This window comes from Aythya marila (genome assembly GCF_965140915.1).
Source record: "Aythya marila genome assembly, chromosome: 1".
NCBI lineage: Eukaryota > Metazoa > Chordata > Aves > Anseriformes > Anatidae > Aythya > Aythya marila.
Window position 1 is genome coordinate 160,950,692 of NC_139042.1, and position 13,563 is coordinate 160,964,254.

At 34.4% G+C, this 13,563-nt stretch overlaps 1 protein-coding gene across 1 annotated transcript in view; it reads left to right on the top strand.

Annotated features, from left to right (window-relative positions):
- The window catches only part of CFAP54 (cilia and flagella associated protein 54), a gene marked incomplete at both ends in the record, with an annotated part of 109,035 nt that overhangs the window by 92,302 nt on the left and 3,170 nt on the right, over positions 1-13,563 (top strand). Inside the window, 9 exon segments of the mRNA XM_082752042.1 lie at positions 241-346; positions 1,093-1,125; positions 1,129-1,188; positions 1,729-1,861; positions 4,745-4,945; positions 6,158-6,351; positions 9,919-10,113; positions 11,473-11,579; positions 12,262-12,451. Coding sequence (XP_082608168.1) covers positions 241-346; positions 1,093-1,125; positions 1,129-1,188; positions 1,729-1,861; positions 4,745-4,945; positions 6,158-6,351; positions 9,919-10,113; positions 11,473-11,579; positions 12,262-12,451 — 1,219 coding nt within the window.

Consider the following 13,563-nt stretch of genomic DNA (forward strand, 5'->3'; position numbering starts at 1 on the left):
ACATACTCTTAAATCACAGTGTTATTTGTTAAGCAAACCATGGGGATGTTTTAGACCCACTGAGACTTGAAAACAGGATTACATGGCTTTCTGAAAGAAGATATATTTTAAAGAGATGGTGCGGATTGGATGAAACATTTATTTGGTGGGGCTGTCTGGCTAGTCTTATGTAGGACTGAGACTCATCATAATGCTTACTTTGGTATTAACACTGATTGGTCTGTGTTTTGTTTCTCACAGGTTAATAAGAAGATCATACCTTGAAATAGCACTATTGTATATGCATTTTGTTGCACACAATGAGAATGTGTCACAGACAGATAAGATGGTGCCTTCCAAATCAAGGGTATGTTTTCTATCTTTTGGGCAGCAGCCTCTTCAAAGCAGGAAATGTATTTCTGTTACAACAATGTTCATCTTGCCAAGCTATTACTTACTGTGACCCATAAATCATACTGGTATTGAAAATCCTACTAGAAAAATCACACAAAGAAATCACATAGTACGGCAGTAGAATTATATCTTGTTTGATGTGATTCTTCATGTTTATTGTGTGGAATGATAACACTTAAAATATTTTTCTATTAGAAAATAGGAAGAAACAGAACCAAATGTTTTCATTAATTTGTTCTTTGCAAAGAAAACATAACATTCCAACATGATTTTTATGTGGTAATATTTATATTTTATCATATTTCAATTTTTCAGTACAGTTATGAGCAAGGAATGAGAAACATAAAAGGCGTCAACCACATTAAAGCAGCTACAAACTGTTTTTTGAGTGTAAAGTCTAACATAAGAGGAAAGAGTAATTGAGATTCTAGAAAATGGAAAATGATACCTGAACTCTGGAATAGTGAGGGTCGTATAAAGCTGCACTGTGAAAATTTTGGAGGAGCAGACAATTAGTATGCTCTGGGTAATCTGGGTAAAGCTTTTACCAAATAAATTATGGATTTATAAAACCAATGTTGTTTTTTACTTTTAAATGAAACAATAATTATCTAAGTCTGAGGATTTTTTGCTATCATCAAAGTATATTTTACCATAATACATTTAGAATCCTAATTATGAGTGGGTGTATAATTTTAGTCCTCTTCTAAAGAACTCTCTTCTTTTCCTGAGTAGGCTCTGAAATCAGAAGTCTACAAAGTACAAGCCTGGATTGCAGTAAGAGCAGCCAGACAGGTTGGTGCAATATTCTGAAGAAGTATTTTTTTGTTTGTTTTTGGTTTTATTTCCTGCAATTTACCCAACAAAACAAAACAAGACAAGACAACGCAAAACAAGCCAAGAATTAAGGTTCCCTGAAATTTCTGTCATGGGCCTTAATTTGGGGAAATTAAAGTGGACGCTTTCTGAGTGGTGCATTTAATCTCTCATGGACAGATCTGACTCTGTTTGCCTCTACTTTGGTTCAGTGCAAATATAATAGCACACTGCCTGATACGTGCATATGTATTTGACATGTGGGCAGACATCAGTGGCATCCAGGTGAGGATATCTGATTTGAAATCACTTGTGTAGTAATTAAGCTGTCAGCAGTAATGATTTATTTAACTATGGTATGTACCATACGTCAGGGAGGAGTGGAATATTTTCCTGACTTTTAAAAATATAGTATATTGAGTAATTAATTTTTCATTATTAGCTTGCTAGTCTCAGATTTTAAAATCTGTGTAAATATTGCAGTGAACAAGTCCTGAATAAAATAAATATTATTTTTAGGTTAGTGAAGCAGTGGTTGCTTCTCAGCTATTAATTGGAATGAAGAGTGTTAAAGAGAAGGATGAAGTACAGCAGAAAATTCCAGAATTTGCTTCCATGGATCTTCTTGCTTCATACAGAGACTTCTTGTCTGGTATTCCTTTATACTTAGTAATATTAGAACATTAAATAAAAATGAACTATATATGCCATATAATCCAGTAATACATTTGGTATCTAATTTTCATTTATGAAAAAGTATAAGTCAAATTTGGAAAGTAAAAATCAAACCTTCTTGTCTTGCGTGGCAGTACAAAATGTGAGCAGTTCAGGTAACCTGGCAAATGGGTCTTTAATCAGCTTAATAGGTTAAGAAAAATTGCGGAGGTTGCATACCGTGGTTTGGAAAGAGTGATGGGAATAGTGTGCGTACTGCCATCTTTGAGAGAAACAGATGGGCCTTTGTCACAAGGCTTCCCTAGACTTCCAGAGTAGCTCTTGGCCCTCAGATAAGGCATCCTGGCTTTTTTGTCAAACTCTCATTTAGAACGTATTTTTTCATTAGTTATACCAGCTTTTCTTTGGAGATTTTCACTTTTTCTTCAGATTTCAGAATCAACTGTTGATCTTGAATAGCTTCCCACCAATAAAGCCACCACCACCTATACACAAAAAGACAACCAACCAACCTCCCCCCTCCCCCAAAACAACCAATAAACCAAAACCCAAACCAAAACCAAAGTAACCAACAAAAAAACCGCTTGCAAAGTTATCTGCCTAGGTACTATATTCTAAAAGTCAATGACCATATAATAAAAAATTTCACTGTCTTTCCAGCCCAATGTATTATCTTTTAGAGATGCTTCCCCTAGCTATTCAGTAGAACTTTGCCTCATTTAATCCCAACTTCTGCATTTATTTTACTACTGGAGCTGATGAAATTGAAGTTTTTGATAAAAACTAAATTTAGTGAAATTAGGAATTGTGGCATAATGGTTTCAAAATGTTATATAAGCACTAAGGCAAAATATCAGTGTTTATTTTTAAACTGGAAAATATTTAGTGATAAAATTTTGTTTCCATGGCTTAATTTCAGTCATCTCAAGTGACTGACAAAGACTGAATTACTCAACAGTTGCTGGCAAAGCTGAGCAATGTCTGCTTACTGCACAGCGTTTAAACATGTGTTTTGATTGGTTTATGAAAACAAGTGTTGTATGCTAAGACCTTCCATCAATCTGATTGTCTTGTATTAGCACCATTTGCTTATAATTACAGATCATTTTTTTTTTTCCTTTTATCAAATGCAGCAGGTGTTTCTCCTGATAGTTCTGTTAGGCAGCACAAAAAATTAAAAAAAAATTAAAAAAATAGAAAATGTAGAAAAGCAATAGTAGGCCAAAATATATAAAGGTAAATTGAAATGGAAATGATCAGCACAGCATGCTAAATATTTTCTTTAAAGCCATCAGTGAAACACATTGTTTAAGTTTCGTTTATAAACAATGTGGACATTTTAAACTAAATTCTGTTTTTAAAATTGCCTGTGATATATCCGGAATAATGGAGGCATTCAGCTTTTGTAGAAGTATGCTGGAAGCTTACTATTAGGAATTACTATAATGTAAGGTTTATTTTATTTGGAATGAGACATAAACCAGAAGAATTGTGAAGGTTTTTAAGAGAGCAATGTACTAAAACAGTGAAAACATGTATAGCACATAATTTGTGATATAGTGGTAATTGAACTGTGATTTTTTTCCCACTCTTTTTGCATAAGTATCATTTTTAGGTAGCACTAAAAAAAAAAGTTTGTTTGTTTGTTTATTTCATCCAGAATCAATAAGACATTTTATTGATAATACACTTAATATCTAAAAGGGACTGTGGACTGAAGCTGATAATAAACATTCTGAGTTCAGGTCAGCATAACTAAGTTCAACTGCAGTAGCTAGGATTGATGACATCTGCAAGGATACCTGTTACTCACTCAGTGCTGATTATGTATTCACTACTCTAGTTCACTTGTTGTTACAAGTATAACGTAAGATGTTCCTTTTGAGTGATCTTTGCTTGAATTCCTAGTTATACATTAGTGATTCCTAGTTATACACTTTCCTTAACTCCTTCAAGACCTTTATCATCTGCATAACAACAGAAAATCTTCCTACTTATGCTGATCATTTTGATTTGTTCCACAGTGAGTAAGAATGATATCTGCTAAACTTTACTGTCAGTTGGTTTCTAATGTGTTTGGATGGGAAAAGAGGGCAAAAATAAACTAAAATATCATGCCACTTAGGAACCTTATCTTGGTTCAGACTTGAAACAAGGAATGAGGAATCAGGTCTTTGCAAACTTCATGCTGGCAAAACTTTCACAGATTTTTGTTTAGGTTTCTGTCTGAAGAACATCTGCAGAGTCAGGCTCCAGTTGTACAGGGAAGCACAGAGACCTTCCACAGATAGAGGAATTAATTTGGCCTTTCACAACTCCACTAAAAGAGAGATGTAAAATTGCATTTTGCTGTGTATTTTGAGGATTCAGGGCAAGTGTTAGATAGCAGAGACTACATATAGAGCTCAATTTAAGTTAAATGGTTTATTTTGTAAAAGTTTTGTAAATAGAACTAAACATGATGTATGGCTGTATTGCAAATGAGTCAGAAAGTGGTGATGCAGATGATTGTGTCCCACACACATTGAGGACAAAGCACTGAGACTAATTTCTGCATTTGCTTAGCTTTTATGTGGAGAAAGAGAGAGAGAGAGAGAGAGAAGAGAAGAAACCCTTTCTCTCTACCCCTCTTACCTTCTTACAAGGACCACTCAGATTCTTGGCCGTGATCTGAGAAATATTTTCTTCACAGTGTTCAGCTAGTACTGAAGCAGAATATGAAGAATTTTGCTCTTATGAAAAACAACCAGGTTCACAGGTTACATTTTAGTTAGAGATAGTTCCAATACAGCTTAGAAACAGCTTTTGAATTGCAACCATTGACTTAATGTCTATATTTGTATTGTTACTGGATTTGCAGATGGATACAATGTCATCTATGAAAGTCCCACAGCATCTTCAACTGAAAACAAACAAATTATACAAAATGAGCAGAACCAAAAAGAAAGAATGGAATGTCTTGCCACCAAGGCCAGCTGGAAGAAAGAGATGATAACATGGGTTCACTTAATTCAATATCACAGTTATTTACAAAGACTTTATAACACAAACCTTCGATCTGGTATGATTTTTTTATTCCTTCTAGAAAACTGCTGTAGGTGACATACTGTTCTTGCAGGCCAAACATGTCAGTTTTTAAGTCCATAATCTGAGATTTCCTCATTTTCAGTTCTTTTAAATTATGTAAAGGTGAGAAATCTTTACTGAAGTAATAATTTGTGTCAATTTACATGTGTCGTAAGTGAAGATACTACCTTTTTTTCTTTGCTTTTTACAGGCCTTAATAATACCAACAGAATGCATCCCAGAAAACAGAATTTCTGTTACTATTTCTGGAGCACTTTTTAAATTCATAAACTATATATTTTTTAAATTCTATGTACAGTGTCATCTGAAACAAATCTGTTCAGTTTGGGGGCCTGTTTTTGAAAATTATATGATTATATGAAAATAGGAGTTGACTGTAGTTTAAATGGGAAGGCTGAGCACTATTGAGCATTTGGATTAAATGCTCAGATATTATGTACATGGTTTATTTTACAGCAAGCTTAGATAGAAACTTTTAGAGTGGGAATCTATTGATTTCTGGGCATCTGCATGTGATGGCAAGCTGCTGGATAGACAAGTGACACTGATAGTCAAGAATCAAACTAGATTGTAGACTTTCTCTAGAGAGAAGCTAAGCAACTCTGAAAATAATAATTTCAGAGGAGGTTGGTATTTTTTCCTTGTGACATCATATGAAAGTATTCTACCTCACTGCAGAACCGTAAGGACAGTAAAGTATGTATGTGTAGGTGTCAAAATATGCATATACCACTGCAGTTATTGTTGATGAAGCCTAAGGAGTGACTCTCATCATCAGCCACTAGCTGTCTAAATTAGGGTGAGCAAAGTTGCACTTAGAGATTTTTTGACTGTATTGACTAAATATACCTTTATTCTAGCTGATGTGTAGAAGTCTAGTGAACATACTGATGCTTACACATCTAAATTTAAGTCCCTAAACCCCAAATCTGCATCTGTCACTTTACAGTACTAGACAGAGCCTCGTTCAGCATCAGGTTTCCAGTGAAAAACTGGAGACCAAAAAACATACCCTATTAACATTCAAGGACAATCAGTATAGTTGTTGGAAATGTTTATTTCCTACAGAATTGATTTAGATATTGTACTATATTTTTAAATATCGAATAGCAGTATAAAACTTTACTTTTAAATGCAAATGATAATTAATAAAATTAATCTCTTTCCAAACCTGCCCCTAAATCAGGACCTGAATTATTTTCTGGAAGAGATGGACGCCTTAAATCTGTTTTTGATGCATGGATTGTTCTACGCATTGCAAAAATGCATTCCTTTCTTAAAAAACATTTGTCTGAATATTCTATGTGTTGTCCTGAGAAGTTCCCAGAAGAGCTATATGATGTAGAACTACCACACGGTAGTCTAGCTGATTCTTCAAAGGTACTTATTGTTCATATGGATTTTTCAAATATTATATTATAGTTGCATTTTGTAAATGTTCAGATTCTTGCTAATTCCAGTGGTGATATTTCTAGGAGCACTACTGAAAAAAGAAATTAAAAAAAAAACAACACACACACACACAAAAAACAAACAAACAAAAAAAAAAAACAACAACACAAAAAATGCAAAACCAAAATCCTGCGTAAGCAGTGAAGGACTTCATTAACAAATGCAAACATCTTTGTGTTATTCATTCCTGCAGAAATGATCACTATCCTGTGCCCACTCTATTTAGGCCTTAGGAAGTTAAACAAAATGATATTTAAGACAAGTTCATGATTAGTTTAGAAGGTGGATGTGTTATTAGGTAAGGCTGAAGCTTTTAATCTTTGAGAGCTCCATGTTTCACACCAAAAATGTCCTAAGGTTTGATTGGCAATTTGTTGGTACAAGCAATAACAATATTGTTAAATTGGTCTGTAGTAAAAGACTGATTTTGAAAATCATAAATGTATAATTTATGGTTTCTCAAAATCTGTTGAAGTCCCATGTTTGAAATTCAATTAACGTCTGAAGATTGCCAAAATTTTTCACTGACCATCAGCTAGCTAGAAAATCAGTATTTTCTCTTGCTTGCAAACAGACTATTTAAGCTTTCAAATATAAGCAGCTCAGACTATACTACTCAGAGAAATCTCAAACTGGAATTCTGGAGTCTATGCTGACCATGGCATATGTATTGAATATTGTATGGCAAAAGTCTTTGAAGATTCAATGTAAAAATGATCTTCTTCCAAGTTTCCCCATCACACTTCTCACATTAATAATTATCCTAATACTAAAAAATTAAAATGATGGGTTACTCTCTCTGTTTTTTTTTTTTTTACTTACTGTGTTCGGGGTTAGATGGAGACAAGGGAGCCTTGAGGAGTGAGGGCTTTTTATCTTATCAAAATGAATTAAAATACTTTTGTGAAAGTAGCTCTTCTAGAGTTGGTGAACTTTCTGCAGTGTTGGACAGCATATCATTACTCATTTCCCAACAAAGAGCTGACTGTGCCACTGAATAAATTGTAAATATATGGTATGTGACATTTATAACAGCCATCGTATATCAAAAATTATTTTACTCTGTCTGCTCTTCTTTTGACATAATTAGTATTACACTGTCCTAGAATAATAAGCTTCAGAGCTCACTGTCATGTTCTTGACAGGTGCAAGCTCATAATCATGTGTTAGCTTCACTGTTGTAGACAGCTAACAAGCATAAAGCTCTTACTTTTTTAAATTCTAAGCTTCATTGATTTTTGTTACAATATTTTTAGAAGCTTTCAGAAGGCTGTGTAAATTATTTTTTTTAAATGTTACTGTAATTTGATACTGTTTTTTTTTTTTTTACAATAAAAATAGATATTTTTGAAAGAAAGATTTTTATGTACAAGCTAGATTCAGTTACATATGTCTTTCTGTTTTTGACTTACAATTTTTTTTTCAGCTCTACAGGAAAAGAATCCAAGTTATATTAAGAAGGTTAAAGTTAAAATTGTGTGGCCTGTTGCATTTTTCATGCTTTTTAAAAAATATTTATTTTTTATTCCACTGCATGATAGTATGTAGGGCTGGAAACACTTAAAATAAGACAGTTTGTTGTTCTCAGGCTTTCACCAAAGTTGAGTAGATGCAATTCAGCAGCCCTCCAGTTTGACAAGAGCAGTTATAATATCCATCCTCAAAAGATTCATATGATGTAAATAACAAAAGAAACAGCTCAGTGAAAAAGAAAATACACTACATGTTTTAGAAAGAAAAGCATATCATAAAATAGACTTTTGAGAGCTTTAACTGAGGAGCTTGGCATAAATTAGGTCGTTCCCATCTCCATATGTGCATTTTCTTATAATTTTGTTCACTTTGCATTTTAGCAGGATTGTGGGCGATTCATTGCCAAAAGTAAAGTCTAAGATCTTGAATGTAGAATATTCTTGTACTAGGTGGGTTAGCCGTGCAAAACCTCATGGCATGCTAAGAGGTATGATCATATTCAGAGTTTATGTGTTGTGGACCATCCCCAGTTTGTTGTACCATGCCATACTGAAGGTAAATCCATGTGCTAAAATACATAACTATAGCAGGCATGACTCTATGTTTATCTTCACTTCTATATTTCGATGTGGGTTGGGAGCTGGCTTTATGAAGTAAGATTGGATTAGTGTGAAAAATCCGTCTTCCATTCACTTGGATTTATTGCCTTTTGAGCTGTATTGTCTAAAAATTAAGTGGGTAAAATTCTCCAGGCTTTTTCTGCAATGAACATTCAATATTAAAACAGAACTAACTCTCCAGGCAGTTATTTCCAGTGTCCGTAATTTGGAATCAATGATGGAGACACTATAGCTCTAAACAGTATCCATATTCCACCAAAATGTCACTGTTTAGCCTCCTTCATTCTTTACAAACTGCAAAACACTTTAGAAACTAGAAATGATGTGGCACTGTTCAGTCTTTAAATCAAATCTTTTACAATTTTTAAAGACTTCTATTCATGAATGAATGAATGTTGGTTGACAGCACTCCTCCAGTTGCTTCCCTGGTAAATGATAACTAAACAATAACTATTTGATGGATAGTCTGCTAATGTTCCATGTATATTTGAGTAGATATGACGTGACAAATCCTCACAAATTAAATGACTGGATTTTCAGTAGATATCACTGTATTATGTTGTACAGCTAATCATAGAATCATTAAGGTTGGAAAAGACCCCCAAGACCACCTGGGCCAACGACTACCCTACCACCACTATCACCCACTAAACCATGTCCCTAAGCACCATGTTGAACCTTTCTTTAAACACCCCCAGGAACAGTGACTCCACCACCTCCCTGGGCATTCCAATGCCTAATCACTCTTTTTGAGAAGAAATTCCTTCTAATTTACAACCTGAACCTACCCTGCCACAACTTGAGGCCACTCCCTCTTGTCCTATTGCTAGTTATCTGCAAGAAGAGGCCAATCCCCAGCTCCCCACAACTTCCTTTCAAAATGTGATGCCCCGTCCCTGGGTGGGCTCGAACCACCAACCTTTCAGTTAACAGCCGAATGCGCTCACCAATTGCGCCACAGAGACACCCTGAAAATGAACAAAAAGAATATTTAAACATAAATAAAACTTTAGTCTGGCATTTCTGTTTTAGTTATCAGTACGTATAGCAGCCAAATGACTTTTCCATCAATAATTTTCGTATGGTCAGCATGTCAAATAATATCTTCTAGCAAAAAGGATAATACCATGAGGATTACAAGTCAAATATAATAATCACTGTTATTGTAGATGTCTCTAAGTCAGCCTAGAGGTTCTTTGTATTACCTTTAGAAATATCTCTTTATGTGAATTTTGAAAAACCTTGACTTGTTAAGATGGACACCTTTAAATAATTACCCATTTATCTAAATAAGCATATATTTGCACAGGACTCAAAGTTACAATAATATTAATAGACATTAGGTTATTACAAACATGTTACACTAGTAAAATACAATTTAATTTGTGTGTGTGTGTTTCAGATGTCTCTTGAAACTTCTGGAATTTTACCAAAGATGCGAAGTGTGAGAATAGCTTCTCCAGTTTCTGTCACCACAGAAGCAGACCATCAGACTGCTCGATCAGAGAGTAGAGCAGCAAATGCTTCAAATGAGGAAATTAACATTCAGTGGTACAATCCTTCTCTGGCAAAGCCATCAAGCAATACAGAGACTAAGGTATAGCTACACCAAAGCAGTTATTAAGTATTGGAATAAATTAAGTCTCATTTCTAGTGAATATTTGGTCATGACAGAACAACTGTCCAGTTGGCAAGCAGGACAGCCCAGAGCTATGCATTTATTACAACACAAAACTGCTACACAGGACAAACATAATGCCCTGACAGTCATTTGATAGCAGGTTAACGAAAGACTTTGGAGGTCATGTAGAGCCTCCAGACCATAGTGTTTGCTTGTCTTTTGCAAGACTTTTAAGTCTTTAAGACTCTACACTTAAATTTGGTTGAAGGTTGCAGATATTCAAACAGCATCACTTGGTAGCAGGCTGTCAGAAAGGAGAGGTGTTCATATACAAAGAAATTGGGATTTCTTGAACCTCATTTCCCTACGAAATCAGATTAAAAATGAAAGGTGAGATGGACTGGAGGGTTGTGTGGAAGTGAGAGACTGGGAGATGGAAATTGTGTTGTTTTTAAACAACGGAACTGAGTGTAGATACAATTTCTGATACTGCAATAGGGTTTCATGGTCTCTAAACATTTTGGCTTAGCACATCAAAGTTTTTGCTAGATCCTTCTCATCTCTATTAGCGAGCTAATAGAAGCAATGTGAAGTTAGTGCAAAGAATGCACTTCTCGATATAATTTTAAAAGTTACTTTAAGGCCTTACAGACCAGTAGAGATCTGGAGACAACTCTTGAAAACAACTGACATATGTATGCCATATTCTTGACACTCTCCATATAGTCAAAATAATCAGCCACTACTGGGAAGCATATTTTCAGTCATACAAGAAAATTAATTCTGTGAAAGATGAGAACATTCTAGTTCATCGTCTTGTGCTCAGATACTGATACCACTCTGTTAGAATGGTGAGTTATGTGCAGTTCGTGTATTTAAATATAGTATGATGACAGCCATGCACAAGGTCATATTGGAAGTATAAATAATTGCCTTTTGGAAATTCATTAAAAGGTCTCTGTTCAGCCTACTTGAAGTAGGAACTTTCAACTTGAACCTAAGTGTGATTGATTGACTGGGATTAGAGCTAGATTGGGATTTTGATGGTGGCTCTATAGGGTACAACTCATTTTCAAACCCATATAAATGATATCACTGAAATAATTCATATACTTTGAAAGAAAATAACTGTAAATAAGTGCTTTAACAGCCATAAAAACTGAGTATAGTACAAATTCATAAGAGACCATACTCTACTTTTTTTTCTGAAAGTCAATTATCTTAGTCTTTACCAGTACTCTGAATTTGATAGTAATATAATCCAGTATCACTGAAATACTTTAGGCCTTCTGTACCCTTTCACAGTATAGCTTACCTATTCCATCTCTTCTACAGGTTTTGCTGCTTTATGCTTATAATACCAAGCCTATCAAGATTAGCAACATCAAGATTTTCAGTTCAATGTCTGTGTTTTCAGGTCACTTATGGGTTCCATTGGCTAGGTAAGTAATCACTGACTTTGTCCTGTTATTTCATGCCATATGAAAGTCTTCAAATGCATTCTTTTTAGCTTTTCAGACTTTTCACTGTAAAATCTGTAAGACGTTGCACACAGCATCAAACCCATCCAAAATTATGTCTTTTCAGTACACTAGTCTTTTAGTTTTGTTTTTTAAAGAAATGAATAACATATGCTAATTGCATTACTTTGGTATAGCAACACAAGAAAATGCTAGCACTCTTCCATTCTCTCACTGGATTAGGTACTCCTTCCTTCCCATACAACTCTGAGCCTGCAAGAATTTGTTGTAGCCCCAGACTCAGCCCTTCTTTTTACATCTGATGGGATTTTTCATGACCTATTCCTTGTCATTAATCTAAACCAAAATTTTTTGAATGGCTGAGCAGGTAGATGGAAAGGACTAAAGGTCAAACATAAGTGCAGCCTCTGCTACCCAGCTTGTCAGCCCACTTTGTGCTGGTTGAATGAGTTTCTTTTTCTTAGAGAGGCTTACTTAAAATGTTGCTTCTTATCATTTAATGCAAAAAGCTTAAACATTCCATATTTACACATTTTTAATGTTTTTTTTTTTTTTTTTTTCTTTTGGTACAATAATGAGATCAGTCTTGAAATTAAAGAAAATCTAGAACGTAATCAATATGTAATAAAATCTTGTCTTTCAGAGTTATTTCTTTAAGGGAGAAATTATCTAATCTGAAACATCAAGTTGAAATGTTGATGCAAAGTTCAGAAACCTTATCTTCAGCTTCAGAACCTACAAGTTTTCTTGAACAAAATGAAAACCTGAAAATAATTCCTTCAGAGAAAGCTGAAATTAATATTGCAAAAGTGCATCTTGATGAAAAAACAGAAGTAAGTGAGAACAGTTTTGCTCTTAAATATGTCTGACAGTTTTATTTAAGATGTCTATTTTGGGGAAATAAATGACAGGTAACTTGGAAGGCAGACACAGAAGATTAAACTTGCCTCACCCCTTTCAAGAAATGTTGAGATATTTTCACTTTTCATTTAATATTTAACTTTTCCTTCTCCTTACATATTGCTTGATGCTTTACAAAAAATACCAGGCTTGTTCAAACTCCCCCTTGAAAACAAAGGCCACATCTTCAGGTACATAAATCTGAAATGCCTAATTTATAGCAATCTACATCTGAAAATGCTTGGCACGGTGTTAAATTAGCAGAGAGATCAACCCAAAAGTGCTTTTTAAAAAATCAGTTACACATCTTCAATGCAAAATGGGCAGTGATGGTTTCCGAAATAAGAACCTTCTAATAACACTACTGAGAGCTGAGTAAAACTGGCAGTGAATTTATTTTCATTTTCTCTATTCCACCTTCGTCTTTTTTTTTTTTTTTTTTTTTTTTTTGTTATTAGCAAGGCTGAATATGGTCCACAACCAAATAACTCCCCTGACATACATACACAAAAGAGGTAATTTCAGAATTTTCCATGTGGTTTCTTTGAGATAATGTCAATGGAATAGAATGTTGCCACAGCATAACTGCTACTTGATAAATGCCAAGGCAAAATAGACGTTTATTTTCAAAGTGGGAGACATTTATCATGTGACAGGATTCTCTTTATATCTATTATATGAAATGATTAATGATGTAGAGGCTGTCATTTGGTCTGATGGATGCTGTGAAACAGTGACAATTGTGCACTGTGCCATTATTACAAAGCTGTATTTTGACCAGCTTGGAGAACAAATGATGTTTTGGCCAATCACAGCATACAGTGTTTACAGGAGGCTAGACAGAGCTGTCCTTTACTGGGTATTTCTGATTACCTGAAGGTTTTTGCTCAAACTTTCATTACTGTATGTCAGTAATTGGAAAACCAATGTTTAGAATAGTCATAAGATTAACATGCCATGCATTAGATATGTATAAATATCATCTTGTTGGAATGTTTGTTTATAATATTTTCAGTAAACATGTGGCAAAAGTATGCTCATTGGA